This window comes from Cynoglossus semilaevis, chromosome 2, assembly GCF_000523025.1.
Source record: "Cynoglossus semilaevis isolate Cse_v1.0 chromosome 2, Cse_v1.0, whole genome shotgun sequence".
In the NCBI taxonomy this organism is placed as follows: domain Eukaryota; kingdom Metazoa; phylum Chordata; class Actinopteri; order Pleuronectiformes; family Cynoglossidae; genus Cynoglossus; species Cynoglossus semilaevis.
Genome location: NC_024308.1, coordinates 4,485,210 through 4,510,845, shown reverse-complemented (window position 1 = coordinate 4,510,845; position 25,636 = coordinate 4,485,210). Strand labels below are relative to the sequence as shown.

Here is a 25,636-nt window from a genome sequence, read left to right as displayed (position 1 = left end):
TTTTTTTTTTTTTGGAGCATTGTTGGTTTTTAGACCATTTTAGATGCAATCATTTGGTGACAGATTGAACAAAACTGGTGGAAATGTTACGTATCATTTTCATCTAAATGATTTTAATTTAGATAGACTATTTAGACAAAACACTTTTTCACTTTTTTTTTCAGTGAGATGTGTATACTTAACCTTTTGTTGTTTGAGGTCAAATGTAACCCAAATGATATCGATCAGTCCTACAGTAGTAAACACTGAAGTACTTGTGACAGTTATAGATGCAAAGACTAACTATTTAGCTACATATTACCTAAAAATTGGGCAAAAATAGCTAAATGTTGGACCAGAAAAAAAAACCCCAGAAATGTATCAAACATTTTTTAATAGATAATCATTTACCCAATTTACTGAGAAAAAAAAAGATGATTAGTTTCATAATAACAAGAAAGAAATAAGTCAGATCAATGGCTGTTTGCTACTTCATGGATTTTTGATTAAAGTGAAAATAACCCAGCATTCCATGGTGATTTTGTGAGCAGCTTTGTTGGAATTTAGATCGTTTGCAGATGCCTGGTCGTCTGTTTGTGGAAGTTCAATAAAACTTTTATTCGTTCCAATTGTTGTTATTGAGGAGAATGGATGAAAACACTGTTGTCTTTATACTTAGGATTTTTTTTTAAATCTGCTTTTCAAGAAAAGAAATAGATCGAAATCACCGCGTGTGTGTGCGTGTGTGTATTGACTAAATAAACGCTGCCTCAGCAGACCTCGTGGCCGCTGTAGTAAACTTGTTTACACTCCACCGCCACATTTCCCGTCACGTGAGACGACTGCTGACGTCACGCTGACGGCAGGTCACGCCGCCATGCATGTTGCAGAGTTTGAAGTCTGTCTAATGACTCGAACAAGTTGCGGCAATAAAATGGAATTGATAAGAGCAACACCTGACGTTTATAAACACAGCGACAGAACGGTCCGACAGACGAGCGGGAGTCTGCGGTAAAAACCCAAACAGCGGGAGAAAACGGCGGCAGCTGAGGTGAGTGAAAGAGGATAAAAAAAAAATCATGTTTATTTGGACAGGCGAAACTTAATGACGAAGTTTCTAGAATTGTTTTTTTTTTTTTAAACACGTCCACACCTCAAATCTATTGTACAAACAGAAATTCGTTTTATTTACCAAACATTTTGTTGCCAGAAAAGCTGACACATGTCAAACGAGTGGTTTCACGAGAAACGTCCGGGTGGTAATGCCTTAGGCTGGGGGTTCTCAAACGATGGCATGCGTATCATGGGTTTCCTCTGGTGTTTTTTAAAAAAAATGTAGTTTAAAAAAATGAGGAAACCCCCTTTTGTCTTAACTGAACAAAGCTGTGGTCTGTGGTGCTGTACTTCATGTTGGTAATACTGATGATGCATGGAAGAAAGTATTTTCAGTGACGGTATGTGTTAAATATGTGAAAAGAAATAATGTTATAATGTTAAAGGCAAGGGTTTTCAAAAATATTTATATATTTTTTTAATTTAAGACAAAAAAAAAAAAGAATTCCCAGCAACATCACTGAGGATCTGAATAAATGATAGTCAGAGGAGCACGGAGACACTCCCACACAGACCTGCCTTATGGTAATATTTATTTATTATCCTTGATAGCATTTGTCCTAAGATGACTGAGCTGTGGACAAACTGTCTCTAGTTTTCCCCTAGAGGGAAATTAAAATGCATGTAAAGTAGACAGTGGTGTTGTTTCTGTTAGAATAATCCAGTAGCACCGTGAAGAGAGCAACGTCGGAACATTAAAGTGTTCCCTCCTCACGCCTCTATCTTCGTTCTTCCTCCTTATCTGCTTCCTTTGTTCTCTCACTGTTAGCTCACACACAGTCACACACACACAGACACACACACTCTCTTGGATAATCCCTTTCATTTCCTCTGAGTATAAAAGTTTGCTCAGATATGATCTCACCTAATCCAGCATCATTTCTCTTGTTTGCCGTATTTGGTGTTTTTTTTTTTGTCAGATGGAGTTTCTTCCGTTGATCTACTGAGAAGTATAAAGTTTTCCCCTCAAATTGACGAGGTCACAGAAAGTGCTGGTTGTCGTCTCTCATTGTTGTCATGTCACAGTGAAAGACTGTCTCTCTCTCTCCCCTCCCCCCCCCCCCCCCCCGCTCATGGCAGCGTTCTGCCGCAGCTCAGCGAAAACGCTCCCCTTATCGCCCAGCACCATCTGAGGCTGTTGGAATTGCTAACATTTACTGATCTTGTCAACTAACTCGGGTGCATGGTCGTACGTTGTGGCGTCACAGCAGCTCTAATCCTGGTTTGACTGACATCCTCTCTGTGTGAACTTTACGTTTTGCGTCTCAGGTCCCTGACACCCAGTCTGGGTTTTCCTCACAGCCTAAAGACTTGGAATGAATTGAAACTCTATGTTGACCCAGTGTGGAGTTTAAATCCTAGTCAACCGGTTTATTATAGGATCATAATAGATCAGTCAAATTTCAGAATAAAATATCTTGTAGTTAGTATCTGAGTCTGAAAGATGCATTACTTAGAAAAAGGTCCAGATGATCTAGGGTGAAGAGTTCCATTAGGCAACTGGATGCGAAATTTTCTCAAAGAAGACGTTTCCAGGTTAGGGTTAGTCTTTAAATTTAGTTGATTATTAATTCTTTCACAGCGGCCCATTACGGGCCTGCCGACCAGGGGTTTGACACACCTTAGTTATGGCACAGGTCTTGTCTTCAGCTCAGTGACTTTACAGTATTTGGCCCATTTCCTTTGCTGCTAATTTTGGCTGTTGATCTTTTCCTGTTTTCACTTTGCCTTGAGGAAACTACTATTGTCGTTCCACAACTTTGATGTTGGTGTTGAAGACACTGCTGTTGTGAAAGAGGAATCGACATAAAGTAAGACACGTATAGTTTCTTACTTTATCGTTCTGCGTAGAGCATGTTGGTTCATAGCACTTGTATATAAAGTAGAAGACCTTCAGTGGGAGGACGTGACTGTGATGTGTCGGTTTGAATGATATTTTGAAGACTTTTCGAAGACTAAACATAGACTGAATGTGAAACTGAACTGGTGAATGTTTTACTTCTTGCTGTTAAAAGCATGGACCAAAACGACCAAAACAATGTGCAAATCGTGTTGAATGTCTGACATTGACAAATTACTCAAAGAGAATTTCTGCTCCTACATTCCTGATGTGGTGCCGATGTCCAGAATATTTAATGCACCTCTGATAAATTGTCTCCTTGCTGACTCCTTGACTCTCTGCAAAGACATTTTTCTATTCTCATCATTAACCGAACCCAAATGTAGCCTAGAGAAAACCATAACTAAGGAAACTGGAAAAAGCAGCAGAAGTTAATAAAAATATTGTTGTTTGATTTTAAAGACTACAGGAAATGTAGCTGTGGCCTAGTAAAGCTGTGATGCAGGGAAGTAGATTGTTGTTACCTTGTTCTTCAAAGGCTTGCCAGATGCAATAAAACTTCTCTCCGCGTCCTTTGAAAGTTGAATTAGATTTTCTCTGCTGCGTGACATCTTTTATCAGAGCAGAGTGGTCGCGTTCTCCTGTTTGTTTACAGCTAAATAAAATTAATATATACGCACAAACACAGTTACAGAAAGTCCCCGTGTTGCAACGGATTTTCTTTAGAACAGGTTCATTAAATCAATAATAGTTGTCAGCCAATCAGGATTCAATTATCATTTTGTAACGTTTGACAGTGTAAAAACAAACTGTTTTTTTTTTTTCATTTTGCCCTGAAATGGGAAACATTTCTGACATGAATTCTGCCCCATTTTAAGCAGGATCAACGTGTGTGTGTGTGTGTGTGTTTTGTTGGTTTTATTACCTTAGAGTCTGGAACACATCACATCATACCAGGCGTTTTTTTGTTTGTTTTTCTTGTACTGCAGCCAGCTGTTGACTTCCAAGACAAATTGATCGCAGTATTACTTCAACTTTGAACACAGCTTTTACTAATGTGTCTCTGGATGTCAGAAACTGACCACGTGTTGCTTCTTTATTCTCCAGTTAAGCAGTACGGTTAAAATCTGTACCATTATTATCATTATTATTATTATTATTATGATTAGCTGTGGTGACTGAAGTCAAGAACCAGAGATGTTAGATTTAGGCTGATTTAGCTTCTGAGAGAAAACAAAATTATTCCAGTGTAAACTGTATGGAGAAAATAAAATGTACTTTTCATTGTTTCATGTTCAACATTACTGGCACAAATCTGGAAAATAACGATTTTTCTTCACTGTTTACCCAAAATTTACAATATGATTTTACATCACAACATTTAACCACTGAATGTATTCTCTCAAACAGTGATGAGTATTAGTAGTTTGAACTGCAGTTGACCTCAGTGAAAGGTCAGTTTTTAATTTTATGAGGTTAGAACTAATGAGCACTTTCTCACCATCATCATTATTCAGTATTTTTCTATTATGTAGTTTCCCGGAGCTGAGTTTTTAAGTCCAAATGCATCTGATTGGAAATGCATGTGATTTTTGTGATTAGTGAAAGAATAGGAAAGTCTGTCTACTCAGCACACAGAGGCAAGTGTGTGCCCCTGTGTGTGTGTGAGTGAGTGTGTGTGAGTGTGTGTGAGTGTGGAATAGGCGTGGTATGAATCATGTGTTTTGTATTAGGTCTCTTAAATGTTGCTCAGCCTCTGTGCTGGTCTTATCAGCTTAACAAGCCCATGTTCTGTATGCCGTGCGTCACTGCAAGCATCCCAAGATGCCTTGGAAGTTGACTTTATTGCCGTCATTGTTGAATGTAAGAGAAGAACACCACTCCTGAGAGGGTTAATCATTACAGACTGTTCTGGCCTGGACTGGAGAGGTGTTTGACCACAGAAGGATCTGCGTGAGACCCTGCGTACGCACAAGATTAGAGGAGACGGGCTTATTGTGTTAGTCGAAATGAAACAGGGCTTTTCTAATACATATAAAAACATATAAACCTAAAGGTAGTAGTAGTAAACAAAGTCACGAGGTTGGCTGTGAGCCAACATATGCTCATGTTGTAGGAATATCCATCAGTGTCCTAAACTGACTTCAGATCAAGATCACAGACGATTGTAAGTGCTGTATTTTCCAGGACTATAAACCCCACTCTTTTTTTTTTTCATCCTTTGACTGGGTTTGGGTCTGATACTCAGGTGCGACTTATATATTAAAATAAATAATTTTACATGTTTTACAATTTCACAAGTTTTGACAATTTCACACTGAAAGCCACTAGAGGGCACTGGAGTGACTTATACCCCAGACCAACTTGCTAACTATCAGCTACGTCAACAGCAGTATATGTGCATGTAAACAGCCTCTGCACAGAATCCTGTTTAACATAAAACATTGTTTTTGTTATTTTGAACATCTCACACACGACAAACACACACACACACCAACAGCACTGTGTATATTTGCTTTGAGGAGCGCTGTTTGCTTGTTCTATCATTCAACTGACTTGGCTGACCTTGCTAATGCACTCGTGTTAATGAAGCTAATCAGAGTGATTATTATTATGTTCTCAGAGTGTCGTCACTAAGGCTCTTCAAAAAGACCTTCTCCACTCCAGACGCAAATTATAGTTGCAGGAAAAAGACAAATATTTCACTAATTACTTCCCTGATGACCTCGTTTTCTTTACGTGTGTCCTGGGCTACTGGCTCAGCTAGTTAGAAGCAGTTGTGTTCACTGAATGCTCTCAAAATGTCCTCTAGATTTTTTTTAAAAATGATGTAATTTCTTGAAGAAAATGTCTTTCTCTTTTTAAAGAAACTTCTTTGAAGTTGTCAGACCAAATGTACTGAACAGCTCACAAAAAAGAAAAGAAAAGCTGTCATTACGAGAAGTGATAGATTGCTTCACACAAAAAACTGTCCCACATTTCAGAGCAGTGCTGCACTGGGGGCTGAAACTGTCAAAAACCATCCTGGAGGCGCAGGAAAAAAAAATTGAGACAGTGGTAAACCAGAGTAAAACCCATCAAGAGTTTGAGGGTTTCAGGGCAGCGCTGACGAGCTCGTCAAGGAGACGTGGAAAATATGAGTGAGTCGTCGTGAAACGTTGTCACGACTACACGGTTGTCAAATTTGCTGGTTTTCATCAGCAGGTTTTTCTGTTTTAAGAGTCACTAGAGTGGCTGACTCATGCTGCCGACTGTCTTATATCAGACAAACTCTGATGTTGGTGCAGATAAAATAGCGTTTGTGTCTGCGAATGAGGCCCGTGTAGCTTTTTATCAAATACTTAATTTTTTTAATTAATTTTCCTTGTTCAGTAACTCACTGATTTCTGATTTTGTGTGTTTAATTCTTCAATTATTATTATATATATATATAGATATGTCGCTGATATAAGCAAAGATCAAATTGATGCTGTGATAAACCTGCTTCCTCTTTTAGATTTCAAACCACAGACTGTTGTGTCTTCGGTCTTTCCTGTTTCTTTTGAAAAACCTCTTATTTTGTCGAAACCACTTCCTTTTTTATAAGCTGTTCAGTATCAGCAGGTTTTATTTTGTAAATATAAGAATGTTTGCAGCAACATGTACAACTCATTATTGTTGAAATTGAATGAAATTGAAAAATCTCACATGGTTGGATAAAAAGACAAAGTTAATGTAATGAAATATAGCGACGATAGCTACAGTCATTAATCATTGTGAAACCTGGGCCTGTTTAGTTGACTACAACACTGATACTTGCAGGAATTGAAGAAAGACAGAGATCTTCTTCAACATTTTTTTGTTTTTTTATAGCCAACTGCTGTCACCCATTGGACGAGTATTTAATTATCCTGTCACTGACACATAAATGAGCAACGGTAAATTATTTACAGTAATTAAAAAATACTTTTCAGCCGATTTAAGGGAAATTGGTTAATATTCCAAAGCTGAACTGGTTTAAACTCTAAGTTTGTGGAATTGATTTTGATTTGATCCTTTTTTTTCCTTTTCAATTTATTCACTTAGTACAAGGTATTTATATTATAGATGTTTATGTGAACTTATAGAGATGTTTGTTGAAATTGTGTGGTTTGTATTTATATTATAGATATTTATGTGAACTTTATTTTATTTATGTGAAGAGATGTTTGTTGAAATTGTGTGGTTTTTGTAAAATTAAAGCCTCATCCTGTTGTTTCATCTTTGTTTCAGTCACTGCTACGTCAAACCTACATCAATGTCTTGCCTTGAGGTAAATACTACACACACACACACACACACACATACACTCACACTCTAGTTTTAGTGTATTGTAAGCACATATATAATGTGAAAGTGAAAGTGAACTACTGGTCATTGGCAGCTTTAAGCCTCCGTGGAGCAGTGTGTGGAGACGGTGCCTTGCTCAGAGGACCCTCCGGACCGGATCCTCTTCCTTAACCACTAAGCCACCACTGCCCCTGTCTAACATAGACATAATGTATTCCCTAACCTCTATTACCAACCTTAACAAATGATTACAAATACATGCTTAATCTTAATCTAACTTTAATCTAACTTTAATCTAACTCTAATCTAAGTTCTAAATAACCTTCCACTAAGTGCCTGCAAAAAATGTTCCCAAAGCAATTGTATTTTCCTAAAAGAAAGAAACATGTCCCCACAAGTTTAGCTGTGTGTGGACGACACACACACACACACAGATATCTCGCCGCCTTATCACGTCTGCAGTTCAGTTTATGATAAGAACCAAACTTCAGTGTGACTCACGACGTGCGTCGTGTCTCTGACGAGTGATGACTCTGTTTGGACTTGGATTTCTTCACAGCTGTTAAAATGTTTACCTTTAGTCAGGGGGATTTGTTGGCAATTAAAATACGCACACACACACATTAGAATGTGTTAGCTGAATCCAAATCAGGTCAACGTGGTGTGTGTGAGGAAGAAGAAGAAGAACTTGAGCAGAACGGTGGTTCCATTCATGTCACCAAAAACACATCTGCTCAGTTGGAGGTTCCAGCGTTGGTGAAATCCAAATCCAGCCTCTGTGTGTGTGTGTGTGTGCGCCTGCAGAGTTAATCACTGCACGCCTACTACAGAGGTGACAGCCTGACAGCTTTGATTGGAAGCTGGAATTATTTATAGACGAGCGTCAATCACACACTTCTCACTCCCAGCCATCATTATGCAGTTTATCCAGGTGAATGTTTCTACTTTGCATTAAAGGGAACAAACTCTGTCTTTTCTTCTGCAGTCACACACACACACACACACGGTTTATTTACTTCTGCTACTCTTCATTATGGATAATTAATATTCATTTTCTCAGTTAAGAACACAGCAGTAGTTCTGATCGTTCTCAAGGATTCTCGGGAGATCTTTAGCTTCTAATGAGATTATTTCATCATTTGGTGTAATTATCTTCACGTTGCCATATATTTCATGGTGATTGATCTTGTTTAGCATATAAACACAGCAGATGAATTGTACTCAAAAATACATACAGGTCTATTAGTTTAAAAGAACTTTACACATATTTCATCAATAAACATTTGAGGCCTTTTTGTTACCAATTACATTTACAAAGATGTGTCGACCTGAAGGTCACAGTGTGAATAACTGGTTGAACTTGGTTTATGTGAAACTCTACGTCTGTATATCTGCACGATGACGACGACGACGACGTCCACAGTCTGCTGTTTCCACTGTATAAACTGTCCAAATGTGAATTAACAGCAGGGAGAGACTTTGCACCGAAAGCGTTGGCCTGCTCCCTGGGTGTGATACATGTTTTAAACGTGTTGTTAAAGACTCCTATATTCAATACGCTGACAGAATTAACAGCTTCATGTGTAAAATAGCACCTGGTTCCTGCTAACCTCCACAGGTTTAACTTCTCACCTTGTGTCTGTGGCGTGTGTTAGCTCTTATAGCAAAGATGCATAATTATATGGCAGAAATTAGTACCTGGAACTGGAGACAGTATCTTAGCCTGCAGACATCTGTACCAGGAACTTTAGGGACACGTGGACATCTCTCTCACTTCTCCTGGTCAAATCTTTCCAAATGACCAGTTATTGCCACTGTCTGCACATTTGTTCAGGCGTCGGAAAAAGTGCAGCAGTTCTCATAATCGATCAATGCAATAGGCATGATTTCTTGAGTACGGTGGTGGTGTTTGGGAGTGGAGTTGTATCTGCATCCTCGTGTCACTTTGTCTGAAATGAGGCTCACATTAGAGAAGAGCACGAATCCTTTAATGCTTCACATTACTCTTATTTAAGGGGGGAACGTGTCGCCTGGATGATTGCTGTCGGCTGCTTGTTGTTTGGAGGCAGAGCAGACGCCCCGCTGAGACTGTGTGGCCCTGTCTGAGCCCACACTGCTTCCATCTCATTCACACTTCCCATGTAGTGTAGTTGGAGGAGGGGAGGGGGGGGGGGCAGCCAGTTGATAATACAAACAGCTGCTTCCTCACTGTTACTGATTGGTTCAAAAATTATGTCGTTTTGATAAACCTGTTGCTGTGGCAGTTTAGGTCGTCCAATTCTGCTTAATTGGTCTGAAAATTATGATTTATTTACTGATTACTTGTCAGTGGGACTGGCAGGGCAATTAAATATTTAAATAATACCACTAGGTGGCAGAAAATGTCTATTAAAAACTAAACAAAAGAGACACTTGGAGCTGTTGAAGATCTTCATTTGTGTCTTTCTCCAATTCCTATCAGGGTTGTGTTCAACTAAACGGGCCACAGTTTAATACTAAGTAAATTAAAACTAACTGGATTAAACAACATAGTTATTAAAGATACGGATGACATCTGCTCCAAAGTGTATCATCGTGACCTGATGAGGTGTAAATGCCATCTATTCACTGTGAGAAGAGAGACAACATGACTCGTCTCAGTGTTTTAATAACTTGCCTACGTCGTAAAATTGTTGTTATAAGCCTTGCTTCTGTTCAAACTGATTGTTGATCTAGTTGAATAAACTACCCACCAAGACAATGAGACACTGTAGTGTAGGAGAAACCACAGTGAGCAGCTGGTGGTGGTGTTCATGCCTCCAGTCGAGGTGGAACACATCAGGGTTATGGGGCAAAGTCCAGCCTCTGGCTATCAACACATGTTTATGTCACACTTTTAATATAAATAGACGTCATGAGTATTCTGTCATTCAAGAGTCTGACTTCAAAGGGCTTCGTAAATCTTACACAGAGAATGGTTTAATTTCTAAATAATTGTCATTCCTAATGAAGTTGCTGTTCCGTTTCAAATCTGTTTCTTTTATCAGACTTTCATCTGCTTCTAATTCTTTCTTTTTTTCATTGTTTTTTTTTTTTTTTTAATTTATGTGCTCGACCATGCTGTGATCTAAATTTTTCACCTTTGGGATTTGATTAAAGTTCGTAAACATTTTTTTTTTCACTGCTAAGTGACTGTTCCAGAATCGTCAAAGTTGAGCCTTCACAGTTATCTTTGGCCATTTGTGCTGCTAAGATGATGTTAGACAGACATGAGGAATTTTGCACTTGTTTTTTTTCTGGACAGTCCTCTCTTATGTAGATGATAATTTGTGTGGCAGAAAGATTGTCTCTGGGTGTGTGTTATTACATGAGTTACTATTCAAATGTGGTTTGATGGTTTTAGACTCTCAGGTGGAAGAGCTGAAAGTGTGTAGTTTATCATAAAATTCAATACAGTTACTATAGTGTAACAAGGGCAGCCACCCAACGGTTTTTCATGATTTAACAGTTTTTACTCAACCACCAGGGGGCGACTATTTCATATAGACTAACACTGAATGCAATGTCAAAACAGCATTGCACACTACGATAAAATGTTGCTTTTCTGTGCCAATACACGTACTGTTGGAAATATAAGATGTGGCTGTACACTGTGCTAGTAACAAAGAAAAAGGAAAAAGCTGAAAAGTTGAAAAATCTGGTGCTGTAACAACATCAACAAAACCCTGAAAATGTAGTGAAGCCAGCACCATGTTCCCCGAGGGCTGTGAAAAGTTGTTCTCCGATTTGTAGACTTGACGGGGTGTCAGTGAAATCTTTATTCCAACTGTCACAGCGGATCTCCTTCGTCCATCACACCACTTGCGTCACGTGATGCTAAAGCAGCTATCTCTCTGTCTATCTGTCTGTCTATCCATCCGTCTGTCTATCCATCCGTCTGTCTATCCATCCGTCTGTCTGTCTATCTTTCTATCTGTCTGTCTATCTTTCTATCTGTCTGTCTATCTATCATATCTGTGTCTGTCTTTCTGTCTGTCTATCTGTCTGTTTGTCTGTCTGTCTGTCTGTTTATCTATCTATCTATCTGTCTATCTATCCATCTGTCTGTCTATCAATCTGTTTGTCTCGCTGTCTGTCTATCTGTCTGTTTGTCTGTCTTTCTGTCTGTCTGTCTATCAATCTGTTTGTCTCGCTGTCTGTCTATCTGTCTGTCTATCAATCTGTTTGTCTCGCTGTCTGTCTATCTGTCGGTCTGTCTGTCTGTCTGTCGGTCTATCTATCTATCTATCTATCCGTCGTTCTGTATATCTATCCATCTGTCTGTCTGTCTATCTGTCTGTCTGTCTATCTGTCTGTCTATCCATCTTTCTGTCTGTCTATCTATCCATCTGTCTGTCTGTGTGTCTGTCTGTCTATCAACACAATATAAAACCCACTTTTTTGTCTGTTTGATTACGTTGTCTAGTCGAAGCATTTTAGTTCCACACAGACTGTGTCAAACATCAGAGCATTGAACAGATAAACAACAAGAACATGAAGTCAAATGTGTTATAAAAACTGAGGGTAGAAATCAAACACACTACTCTCTGCTGTCTGATGTGAAAAGTGTTCCTCTTCCTCCTCCTCCTCCTCCTTCTCCTTCCCCAGGCTGATTTAAGACCAATGGCGTGTCTTTACACAGTAATGCAAAGGCATTTACTCTTGAAGTATTTTCCAACCGAGACAACTTAATTATTTCATCATTCATTTTGCTGCGGCAGGGCCATTACATGGAGGCCGTCTGCTAAATCACTCTACAACAGTGATGTCAGTGATCGTGGCTCATCAGGTGATGCGTCATAATTTCCCTTCTCCGGTATGAAGAGACATTGCCATGTTTTTAAAATCAATCTGGACCTTTGAGCCATTTATCTGTCATTAGCTAGCATAGGGCTCAGTATTTTACTTTAATCTTCAGTCATGAACAGCTGATATGACAACTTAAGTGCAGTCCATTATGGAAATGTAAATCAGCTCTTCAGTGACTTTGAATATGAACTGAAACAAAAGTCCATTCAAATGTAAACAGCCTTCAGAATTGTTGTGTATTCTGTTTTGATATTAGAGCTCTCTCAGAAGCGACCGGCAGAGACAGCTTTGACAAAACACAACGCAGTAACATTCACTGAATACAACTACAATACAGATATTTGTCTTCTTTTTTCTGAAATGGTCTTGTTTTTGTGGATGAAATATTGAAAAAAGTGTCACAAGATTCTGTCCAATATAAATTTAGCATTCTTTTTAGAATAGACTACAGTCAATACACAGATTCCGGTCATCATTTGTATCTGTATCTATTAGGACTGTTGAATTTAACATTAATGGCGTTAACCAATTGGTGGAGATTGATGTGATTTAAATCTTCATCCCAGTTTGACACATTAGCAGAATGACGTGAAGTGTAAATCCAATAACTGCCTCTGTCAGTTGCCTCACCGTTGCTCTGATACATAGATAACACACACACACACACGTTATTATTTTCACACACTGCAGGAGGTTAAAGAGGTTTCGACTTCCTGTCAGTCCTGTCAGACCAGCCTCACTCAGTAAATTGATCTATGTCTGACATCTTTGAGATCGAAGCCTCAGAACGATAAAAATAATTATATAGTCTAGTTGTTTACATCCAAAGAACTACTTGAAAAAGTTATTGACTAAGTATCTCGTGAGAAATGTTTAACAGCCTCCTGTCGGCCAGTGGTGGTACTGCATCCAAAGACATATAGAGGTGGCTGAAAAAAAAAAAAAACACATTTTGACTGCAGACTTGAAAACATTTTATTTGGACACTCAATATTTTTCATTTTCTTCTTTTGTTTTCGTTCAGAATCGCAGAGACTCCCTCCCTGTGGTCCTCCAGGTAGTGCGTCGGCGTTTCTCCGGCCCGCTGGTGCTGCCCCCACTCTGGAGACGACACTCTTGCCACGAGCACGCTCTGACCCTGGACCAATTAGAAGTGCTGTACCACAGAGCAGTGACCAGTCACGATGCACACCGGTCAGTTTCACAGTTTGGCTTTGCTTTTTATGCTTCGTCCCGCTGATCTGATGTCTCACCATTCAGAGCGCGTTGTGTTGTGGCCTTTGGCGTAAATGTTGTGTTGTTGACATGAATCGTTCTTTTTTTGCTGACATAACAACACATTAATTAAGGGGAACAAAAAACCCCATCCCTCTTCCTCCTCTCCTCCCTTTGTTTCTCACTTTCACTCCCTCCAATTGCGACTCTTCGCTTCAGGGTGAAAAACAAAAATATCTGTCAGCAGATTTTCTTTTTGGAATCAGAAGTGTGACTTAGAAATGTGTGCGTTTTTATTCCCCCTTTAAGTGGGTGCAGAAATCAGCATGCACGGTCGACACCCATACTGTTGTTTGTCAACCAGATGGAGCTCCTGCGCCTCCACCTGTTGTCTCTCCAGCCTTGTTAACCATTAGAATGCATCAGCGGTTGTTGTTGTTATTCTCCTGTGTGTCTCTGATGTCTTTGGTTGATCAATCAACTGGAAAACCAGTTTGATTACAAAAAAACTCATTACTGTGGAAATCCTTTTTCCTTCCTTTTTTGTTCTCTTCTTTTCTCTTCTTTTCTTTCCTGTTGTTCGGCAGCACTAAAATGATTGCTAAGTATAAGATGTGTGTATTCGGGAAGGTGTGGTTCAATAAGACTAAAAAAGTGAGAAAAGATAGAGGGGGGTAGAAAAGGGGAAGACACTTAGAGGAAATGAGAAAGAGACCATACGGTAGAGGGAGTGAAAATAAGCGCATGAGACAAGCAGAGGGGTGAGGAAAATGAAGGAGAGAGAGAGAGAGAGAGAGAGAGGGGTGGTAGAGACCGAGGGGATATAAAAGATACAGAGAGAAGGAGAGAGAGCAAGGCAGTGTGTTTCCATCACTGATGCTACTGGTCAGCAGCAGCAGCAGCAGCAGCGCCACCAACATGTCTCTGTCTCTCTGTGCGTAAACGCCGCGTAAAACTCAGAGAGTTTTCGCTTTTCTTTCTCGTTTTTCCTCGCGCCCTTGTCAAACCGCATCGTTTCAAAACAAGGGAGAAAAAACAAAACAAAAAACGAACAAGGAAGGAAGACAGACAGAAGTGAAGAAGAATGGACTGTGCCACTCTGAACAGAGACGGAGCGGGTTTCGCCAAACCTCCCAAACACTTGTGGCGACAGCCCCGAACTCACATACGCATCAAACAGCGCTTCAACTCGGACTCCGAACGCTACCTGTGCCGGAACAGGACCCTGGAGAAGCTGAGACCCGGACTGAAGAAGCCCCGCATGTCCTGGCCGTCCTCACAAAAACGGTAAAACTACCCTTTCCCGTCTGAAGTATTTGCAAACCAAACTGCGGTCGAATCCACTTCTTTTTTTTTTTTTTTTTTTTTTTTGTACTTGTCCAGTGTCATTATGTTGTCAGTCTCTGACAGAGCATTTATTTTTTTATTCCATGCCTTCTTTCAGTTTTAAATATACTAATTTATATTTTATAGTAAGTGCAACGTGAAATCACAGTTTTATTTTTCTCTCTGTTTTTTCAAAATTACTTATTTGGTACAAATTAGTTTGGTCCAAACCCCCCGTGGACCAACTCATCTCTGTGATGAAATGACTGCCGCTGGGCTGCCTGCACTCAGAGATGATGGAGGAAGTCTGATGGATGTTGCTGCAAACAGTGAAACTGCAGATCTCATCTGTCAGACCGATGACGGGTTTTGGACCCCCCCATAGCTCCCCCAACACACACTCTTTTTCACGTCATACCGCAGAAGCTCCACTGACAGAATTAGCACTCCCTTCTATTCATTAATATTTCATTGTGCACAAACACTGGGAGAGAAGGAAGGATGAAATAAGGTAGAGCACACGTGTCAAACTCAAGGCCCGGGGGCCAAATGTGGCCCGCCTAGCCGTTTTGTGTGGCCCTTTTTTTTTATTACACAGTAATGAATGAAATTTGTAGCTTAAGTAAATAATAATCAATTGCAGAAACGTGCATTAGTCTGTTATGGAGTAGTTACATCTATACCAGCGGTCCCTGACCTTTTTTGTTCCAAGGACTGGTCAGTCCGTACCACCTGTTACTACGGACCCTAGTCCTTTTCATTGTCTCAAAAGCGCTGGTGCCAATCCCATCAGTCTTCAGCTGTGGTCGGGGCAGAACCCCGGACAGTTCATCAGTCTTCCACGTATAGAGTCAACACGTTGCTACATGTGTTTGAGCTGTGGGAGGAAGAACAGATTCAGCTAGTGAAGGATGCTGCTGAATACAGTCATTGGATGTCAGGATAAAAACAAATAACATGTGGCAAATACTGGTCAGATAGAATTCCCCTTTGACAAACAGCCTGGGGAACAAGAATAATTCCAGTCAGTACACTTCCAGCAGACAGCTGTCCAGACTCCACATGCCAAAGCATAACGAGGTCTGACTGCCGGTTCAGTACAGTGTGTGGGATGACGTGTGACTGTCATCATCTACATTCAGATTGTCCTGTTATCTGTGCTCTGGTTATATGTATGTTTGGAGAAGAGTGACAGCCTTGACACACACCATCACTCTGAATTTGGTGTATGATAATACAGTAGTATGTTGTTGTCAAATTAGCCAGGTGTGGCCACTAGGGGGCAGAAGGAAAACCGGTAGAGAGAGAATATGTTGGGGGGAAACATCTATGAAGAGGTTGGCGGCTGTGAACTTAGACGAGAAAATAAAACTAGAATTTCAAATGTGACAGAGAGACATGTTGCATGCACTGCAAAATGTGTGAAACCCATGATGTTGCCATAATGTTGCAGTAGCTACCAGCACTGATGTGGTTGAAGTGGTGTCATCATCCACGGCTTGCGCAAACCAGAAAACCCGACAGCTGCCTCGTACATGAACAACAACAGATTTTAGCAACTGGATTTACATATTATTACATATTATTGTGAATTATTTGGATATGACATGCATTCTCTTTGTTTGCGTTTCCCTGTTGTGTGATGGTAAAGGATCTGTATTTACATGACCTGGTTTTACTGTAGGTGACTTGTTCTGGTACACATCATCATAGCACGTAAGCTGGGCATCAAACATTTGACCTTCTACATAGTTAGGAGACAATCTTACCTGTGCACTTAATGAGGCTCAGCTGACTGCTACTGAACTACAACTCCATCAAATTGTAAAAACTAAAGCTGTTTTTTTTTTTAAATAAAGATTTTTATGTCGGTTTCAAAAAGTATCAACGACGATTGTTAATTAGATTTTTTTTTTCAGAGCCAGACAGAAATAATGTGATTTTTTTTTCTCTCAAATTAGACACATTATAAAAATGTAAAAATTGATAAGTTAAGAATGTTGAAGATATGAGAAGTGCAGGAAATACAGAGGTAAAAATTAAATTCCATATTCCAGAACGTAGGAGAAAAATGACCATAAAACAATTTCCTCCATTTCCTCCTGCCACTTCACATGCATCAGACCTCAGGGCCATGAATAAATTCAAGAAAAATAAAGAAATCGAAATAGAAAGTGGCAACAGAGCTTGTGTATGTGGAGGTGTGTGTGTGTCTGTGTGTGTGTCACTCAGCTTGTGACCACAGCAAATAAATAATAACGTGAAAACAGATGTTCTGTGAATTCACTCACCTCAGAACCTGTCAGATTTTATTCAGAACAAATCAGATGGGGTCGTGATTCCGGGCCTCTTGTCCAGGGCTTTCCCTCTCAGGTCATTTCATTACTTTGAAAATATAACTTTTTTATAGACCTCATGAATCCACTCACTGTCAAATAGCAGTGAAAGAGGGAACAGGTTGAGCTCAGGTAGGCGTACGACGGGTGAGTCAGCCGACTTCATATCCTTCAGCAGCAGCAGCAGCACTACGGACCCTAGTCCTTTTCATTGTCTCAAAAGCGCTGGTGCCAATCCCATCAGTCTTCAGCTGCGGTCGGGGCAGAACCCCGGACAGTTCATCAGTCTTCCACGTATAGAGTCAACACGTTGCTACATGTGTTTGAGCTGTGGGAGGAAGAACAGATTCAGCTAGTGAAGGATGCTGCTGAATACAGTCATTGGATGTCAGGATAAAAACAAATAACATGTGGCAAATACTGGTCAGATAGAATTCCCCTTTGACAAACAGCCTGGGGAACAAGAATAATTCCAGTCAGTACACTTCCAGCAGACAGCTGTCCAGACTCCACATGCCAAAGCATAACGAGGTCTGACTGCCGGTTCAGTACAGTGTGTGGGATGACGTGTGACTGTCATCATCTACATTCAGATTGTCCTGTTATCTGTGCTCTGGTTATATGTATGTTTGGAGAAGAGTGACAGCCTTGACACACACCATCACTCTGAATTTGGTGTATGATAATACAGTAGTATGTTGTTGTCAAATTAGCCAGGTGTGGCCACTAGGGGGCAGAAGGAAAACCGGTAGAGAGAGAATATGTTGGGGGGAAACATCTATGAAGAGGTTGGCGGCTGTGAACTTAGACGAGAAAATAAAACTAGAATTTCAAATGTGACAGAGAGACATGTTGCATGCACTGCAAAATGTGTGAAACCCATGATGTTGCCATAATGTTGCAGTAGCTACCAGCACTGATGTGGTTGAAGTGGTGTCATCATCCACGGCTTGCGCAAACCAGAAAACCCGACAGCTGCCTCGTACATGAACAACAACAGATTTTAGCAACTGGATTTACATATTATTACATATTATTGTGAATTATTTGGATATGACATGCATTCTCTTTGTTTGCGTTTCCCTGTTGTGTGATGGTAAAGGATCTGTATTTACATGACCTGGTTTTACTGTAGGTGACTTGTTCTGGTACACATCATCATAGCACGTAAGCTGGGCATCAAACATTTGACCTTCTACATAGTTAGGAGACAATCTTACCTGTGCACTTAATGAGGCTCAGCTGACTGCTACTGAACTACAACTCCATCAAATTGTAAAAACTAAAGCTGTTTTTTTTTTTAAATAAAGATTTTTATGTCGGTTTCAAAAAGTATCAACGACGATTAAGTGTTAATTAGATTTTTTTTTTCAGAGCCAGACAGAAATAATGTGATTTTTTTTTCTCTCAAATTAGACACATTATAAAAATGTAAAAATTGATAAGTTAAGAATGTTGAAGATATGAGAAGTGCAGGAAATACAGAGGTAAAAATTAAATTCCATATTCCAGAACATAGGAGAAAAATGACCATAAAACAATTTCCTCCATTTCCTCCTGCCACTTCACATGCATCAGACCTCAGGGCCATGAATAAATTCAAGAAAAATAAAGAAATAGAAATAGAAAGTGGCAACACAGCTTGTGTATGTGGAGGCGTGAGTGTGTGTCACTCAGCTTGTGACCACAGCAAATAAATAATAACGTGAAAACAGATGTTCTGTGAATTCACTCACCTCAGAACCTGTCAGATTTTATTCAGAACAAATCAGATGGGGTCGTGATTCCGGGCCTCTTGTCCAGGGCTTTCCCTCTCAGGTCATTTCATTACTTTGAAAATATAACTTTTTTATAGACCTCATGAATCCACTCACTGTCAAATAGCAGTGAAAGAGGGAACAGGTTGAGCTCAGGTAGGCGTACGACGGGTGAGTCAGCCGACTTCATATCCTTCAGCAGCAGCAGCAGCAGCATTGGAGCTGTAGTCTATTCATCTCTGACCGCCAGCAGTAGCAGGGACTGAGACATTCTACACCTATATATGGAGATATAGCTATAGATCACAGTAAAGTGCTCTGGTCTTACAGGAAGAATGGTCATTCCCTGGTCTCTCTGCGTGGAGTTTGGTTGTTCACTCGTTTGGGGGTGGGTTTGTGTCCTTACAAAGTCCAAAAAAAAAAATTGATATCACGATAATCGTAATCGCTAAATTTATCATGGGTACAGTATATGTGTGGGTGGCAAATGGTAGGGGACGAATGATTCTCCTCAATAGAGTTGTGATGTAAACTGAGGAAAAGAAATATTGACAGGATACATTTTCTCCTGAGTGCCTTATAAACACACTTCTTTCCCATTGACTTGTACAAAACCAGAAACACAATTCAGACAATGTTCACTTTGAACAACACCAATTACCATTAAGGACATAAGAGATGATGTGAGAGACACAGAAGTACCGGTCTGGTACTTCTGTGTGTACTTCTGTGTCTCAGAAGTACCAGACACAGAAGTACCAGACACAGAAGTACAAGAACTAAATTCTTTACTTGGAGATTTAAAGATGATGTTGCTTCCTCTTTTCTCCATTTCGTTCTGCCCAGTCTATCGGTGGTTACCACCACTAACAGGAAGCTCGTGCCTGTTGATCGTTTACTACCACTAACAGGAAGCTCGTGCCTGTTGTTTGTTCAGTACAGAGTGGCTACATTAACATGTATATGAGACTGGTGGCTTGGCGCTTAAGGAGGTGGACTTGGATTTGGAAGGCTTCAGATTCGCCATCTGCCAAGTTACCACTGAGGTGCTCTGAGCACGGCACCGTCCCCACACACTGCTCCACGGGCGCTGACAGCTGCCCACTGTTCACGTTGGTGATGGGTTAAAAGCAGAGGTCACATTTGGTTGTGTGCAGTGTCACAATGACGAGGAGTTCACTTTACTAACAATGCACTAATAGGCTGTTAGTGAGAATTGGACTTTTTTTTACTTGCTTTTGAAGCGCTACACTAATGGATACTGGGATAAAGCAGTGAAGTGTCCAGACTGCAGGGATTGGCTCCACGACCGTACGAAGCACTCGTATGGTCGTGTAGAAGAAGGATAAGGCAGTGGAGGATTTGACTGAAACACAATCAGCCATCAATATATTGAATATAATAGTTCTCCTCTGTAATAACAGGAAATGATGAAACCTGAACCGTCTGAATCCTCCCGCCTCGTGTTAACGCTGCACTTGTGTCCCCGGGGCAAACTGACTGGCTCATTAAGGTCACTGAACGCGCTGACCCGGCCGCTGACTGGACAGTAGCACATTACTGTTTTCAGGCAGTTGGCTCTGTGTGTGTGTGTGTGTGTACCTTCTAATAGGCTGAACTCTCAGGTCGCACACAATGACAATGAAAATGAGATTCCTACAAGGTGTGTGGAGGAGAGGCAGGGAATCACACACGTTGTTATACATCCTGGATGTTAATCAGAGATAATGAGGTAAAGGTTTGTGCTGTAGGTTAATGGGATGTGATGAGGGCGGCATGTGGAACGTCATCAAACCCTGCTCTTATTAAGGTGGACTCATTGTGCTGCACGACCTGCAGGCATTAGTCATTCCTTTTATGAAGTGAAATCCATCCTTCTAATGTCACTCTGACCACAGTCGGCGACGCTGACTTTCCTCCAGCTCGTCCACAGCTTGTTATTAATCCCTGCTCCATGTTTATTCGTCATGTTTTTCTGCTTCAGATGAAAGCCTTGCTGGAACAGATTGTTGTTGTTGTTGTTGTTTTACTTTTCTGCAGAATAAATCATGCCGTTCAGAGAGGCATTTCAGTGTTGGTACCTTTAGTTTTATTTTTAATTACAAATACCACAGTCATTTTCCTAAATTAAAACAGACTCAAAAACAGTATAATATTCTAAAAAAATATCAGGAAGAATTATTTCTTTAATATGTATTTAAAAAAACAATTTTCTCATCCAATTAGGATTTTCCCCTTATTTTTGTATTGTTTATACTGTTAAAAAATTGCTGCTTAGTAGGAGTTAACTACTAATCAACGTAGTAGTTACATATCAAAATGATGTATAATTTTATACTTTTTTGTATAAATTTGTTGGAGGTGTACGACTCCATAGAACAGTGGAGCTCTGCACAATTGTGACCAGAGCCTTTGTATCATAACTCATTGGTTAAAGATTGACTTTTTACAATTTAAACCCTCTCAGCCTTGATTTGTTTGTTTGTTTGTGATGATGATTCCATGGATGATTCCAACTACACTCAGTGTTGACAAAACGACATAAACCTTTAAATCAGGTCAGTCTTCGATCTTATCTCTTTGTGTTTGTTGACAGCTGGTCGTACGATCCATGCAGACTTGACAGAGTTGACTCATTTCCCAGACTAGTTTAGGAAGGTTGGCCTCTGCTGCTGCTGCTGCTGCTGCTGCTGCTGCTGCTGCTGCTGCTGCTGCTGCCGCCTGTTTGATGAATTTGTTTGTTGAATTTGTTCAGGACATGATGTTGAATGTGGCTCTGATGGCCTGTTATATTTTCATTGAACACATTCGTCAGCCTCTCTCCTCCTGTGAACAGACAATAAATGACACTAATAAAGCTCAGGACATTTGTTCAATCTATTGTAAATCACAAAAAGAAAAATTGTTATGGACTCATAATACCATTATTCGCACAGCGCATGATTCATGATGACGTACTGTATAACAACGTGCCAGATTTTCACTACTGTTGATTTCCCTTTGTTCTTTTTACCTCATGAAAGACAGACAACTTTTGTTTTTTTGACAAAGGGTAAATTTTACATTTTTAAAATAGGTTTAACACAGATGTGCGAGATTTTCCATAATGTAGAGATAATTGCACAATAACAACGGGGTCTAAATGGACATCAGACTCAGTCGTATACTTTTATACTGAAGTGATCGAATAGAGTTCTTTGAAAGTTCTTTCTGCAAACACTTTACATTTTCTTGTTTACTTCCTCATGCTCTTCATCATATCTATGCCAACCCTGATACTGAAACTGTAGCCGAGTCGCCACGACAGAGAGACAAATATTGAGAAATAAACCTCAAAGGAAATGATGTCTAGACACCAGGTGTGGACGGCCGACGGACTGTTTCACGTGACATCGATGTACAGTATGGATTTGTCAGAGGTAGCACCGACTAGAGCCTCATAAACGTAGTCAATATTAGAGCGTATAATGTGTGCAGTCGGTATCTCAAACAAGAACGTGTTGACAAGTCCCAGCCTTTGACCTGATAAGTGAAGGAGGGGTCGGGTTCCACCTCTCTTGGTGGTGTTTTCATTTACTTTTTTTTTTTTTAAATAATAAAGAAGGCATATGTTGCCTGGGGAGAGGCATTCTGTTGCCTCAACTGGAGCAGATTTGTACTCGACTATATACAGATCTGAAGCTATTTGTGTGTGTGTGTGTGTGTGTGTGTGTAGGATGGGGAAAGATCTGGTTGCATTTAGTCTTACAATGAAATTAAAGGCATTAAAAGAAGAGAAGATTTTGGCATCTGCGTATAGAATTAGTGACGGTGGATGAAAAAAAACTGCTTAGGTATTTGAAAAAATTTCATGTCAAGAAATATTGAACAAACGGTGTGAAAAAGGTCACCTAGGTCAGAAGTCTAACTGTCACATCAGTCGGAAGTGTCAGTATTTTTCTCCACTTTTTGAATTTGAATTACATTTGAATCCCAAGTAGATCCACTCAGCCTGAATAATGTTCACACATGTTTAATTAAGAAAGAAATGTAGGTACTCAGTTCAGTCTAAGCTGAAAGATATGAATCAAATATGAAGTAAAAAAAAAAAAAGAGTTTAATTTTAGTAAAGCTTTAGAAAAGAGATGTTTCTAATTTTAAACAAGCTCGCTGGTTTTGTACTCAGGAACCAAAGGCTGTTTTCACCTCTTTTCTGAAGCGAAGCGTGGGTAAATGGAGACGTGCTGTGTCTTTCTGAGCAGGAAGCAATCACAAAAGCAAATAAGGTTCCTGATCCATCTGGTCACAGCAGAACAGCAGCGTGGTGATGAGGAGCCCACCTTGTCCTTGTGGATGCCTAGTCCGCAGATCGAGTGAAGATACTGGAGATCAGAGAAATGAAAGTGCTTCTTCGTGATATGGTCTGATGGAATACACAGGAGCGGTCGAGATTGCACTTCTGCCCCTGCACTCAGTGTAATTCTGTTGTTGCCTGTTGAACAGGGCTGATATACTGTGTTAGGAAAGAATTGTTTTTCACTATTACTCATGAGTTGCTTTTATTGCACATAATGAACAGCAAACGTGATATTTCCCTTTTCCTAAGTTGGTTATTCAGCAAGACCAAAATGTGATGTGGTTTTGTTACTTTGCCTTTTTCTGTTTCTGGTTAGTCGGTCGTTAAGTTGTGGTTAAAGAGATTGTCGTGTGGTGAAGACTTCAGACGCCGGTGAACTTATTGTAATTTTCTCTCTCCTCTTCCTGTTGTCTTTCATGCTCTAACTTTTATAAATACAACCACATTAATTAGCGTTGAGTTTAGCTTTCAGAAAGGTGGAAATACATCTGCACAAATGAGCAAGGCAGTTTACTGAGTCTGGTAAGAGACACTGCATTAGCAACAGCTTTGTTAGCCAGTCATTCTAATACTATCAAAGCCAGACTGACATGTTTGAATTTAAAAACTCTTGTTATCCATAGACATATGACTGAGTTCTGTTATTCTCTGGTATCATACAAACTGCAGAGTTACATTTTCATTTAATATTCAGTACAAAGAAGCAAAAAAAAAACCCCAAAAAACTGATTCATGTCAAATTAGTTATATTTATTTTGCCAAAAATCACAAAGAGATATTGACTCAGTGGACTCTCCGGTATGTTGTAAATTAAATTACAGTATTTAAAACCACCCAAACAAACCTCTAGAAAAGGGGAAAATTGAGGAAGGCATCTACAGTCAATATTTTCTTTTCTTTACCTTCATAAAGTCACCTGTTCTCCAGTGAACACAGTCAAGTCCTGGCCGTAATTCAGGATCAGGTTTAAGAGGTTGTTATTTTTTTATATCTTATATAACCGTCTACACTCCAAACAGAGGAGCACAAAGGACTGTAATCTTTGCTCTGACAGGAACATCTGGTACCGTGAGCAAAATATCACTGATTAATATTTCACTACCTCACCAGCTCTCTCCTCAATGTCACCTTCCCTTTTCCTTAAACCCCCCCCACCCCCTCAAACCTACCCCCGCTCTGCCTCACACACATAGAGTAAACATGTAATCTCTGTAAGTGCTTTACTTTGACCGGTAATATGAGAAGCAAAGAACACAGGTCCCTTCAAGGAGCAAACAGGAGGCGGGCAGATGTAATGACTCATGCGGTTCATCATGGACGTGAACGTCTACTGGTGTGTGCAGTGGTGATGGATCTTGATGCTAATTACTCAAGTTAAGAGTCAGGTTTATCTTCCCGGTGAAGGGGAAAGGCCCGGCCATCATGCGGGGCATTGCTGCAGAGAAAATTGTGTCACAGCTTGTTAATAATTATTTTAATCTCAGCCAAATGACCGGTGATTCATCAGTGAAATTGTCAGACACGACGGACGCAAACAGTGGAGGTGATAAATGTTTCTTCCCGTTTCTTCTTCTTGTTTTCAGCAACAGGTCAAAACATTAGTAATGAAAACCACGGATAACTTAACTATGATATTATTAAAATGTTGTTTTTATTGTTCAAAGTCTTTTTTCTTATTATTATTTAAGCATCACTGGAGGCAAATTGGTCTGTTTTTAGACGCAGTTAATGTTTTAATCACAGTGCGGCGAGGTTCCCTTTGTACCAACAGCAGTTAGAATTGCAACCTTCGCCTCCAGAGGCTTTTTTTTTTATTTGATTAAAATAATATTTGTTTGTTTTTTTATCCTTTCTTACAAATATAATTAAACCAGCATCAGAGAAATTTGTGTTATAATCACAGCCTCTCACACTGCGGGCCTCGCTCCACCGCTGAGACGCTGTTACGCAGATCTAATTAAATTCAGACATATGGAGGACAAAGAGGAACCATCCAACACAGGGGTTTGAGACACAAACACAATTAACAATTTTGTTAATTATACACTGAAGTGACAGTGAGGTGGTTATTAACACAGTAAAGATCTATTAGTGGATTAGTGGAAAACACGTTTGGGTCATAGTCGTTAGGTCATCAGTTTGATTCCTACGTCTTTTCTGGCAGTGGTCAGGTCAGGTCTGGAACTGCGACTGCAGATTTGTTTGATTCCCAGACTCACTCAACCATGAGCTCCACTTTGGAAGGGAAAACAGCAACGTGACCTTCTGGGTGAAATATTATCATCGAGAGCTGATGCCTCTGTGGCAGTGAAGGAGTTTGCTCATCTGTGAGTCTCCTTCTCTGCTGCAGCAGACGAATCGGTTCTTAACCTTTACAGCAATATGTTTGCTATGAATAATAAGGACTCCATGACTGGAGATTAATGTCAACTAATGGGAGTTTTACCACTGAACATGTGGCTACCTCACATTACCCTGATGTTTCTTCAAGTAGCTCAGGCTCATATATATATATATATATATATATATATATATATATATATATAATACACACACACACATACATGTATCCACACAAAAAAAACTATATGTTCTATAT

At 39.9% G+C, this 25,636-nt stretch overlaps 1 protein-coding gene across 4 annotated transcripts in view; it reads left to right on the top strand.

Annotated features, from left to right (window-relative positions):
* Positions 1-797: 797 nt before the first annotated feature.
* The window catches only part of LOC103394726 (cAMP-specific 3',5'-cyclic phosphodiesterase 4D), a 62,852-nt gene continuing 38,013 nt past the window's right edge, over positions 798-25,636 (top strand). For 2 of the 4 annotated variants that reach the window (XM_008332153.3, XM_008332161.3), the window contains exons 1-3: positions 799-1,030; positions 7,184-7,223; positions 13,092-13,261. In XM_008332153.3, coding sequence (XP_008330375.1) covers positions 7,209-7,223; positions 13,092-13,261 — 185 coding nt within the window. In that variant the 5' untranslated portion in view covers positions 799-1,030; positions 7,184-7,208. Of the gene's footprint in view, positions 1,031-7,183; positions 7,224-13,091; positions 14,570-25,636 lie in introns of those variants that run through there. The other 2 variants (XM_025053621.1, XM_017030730.2) reach the window with 2 other exon arrangements.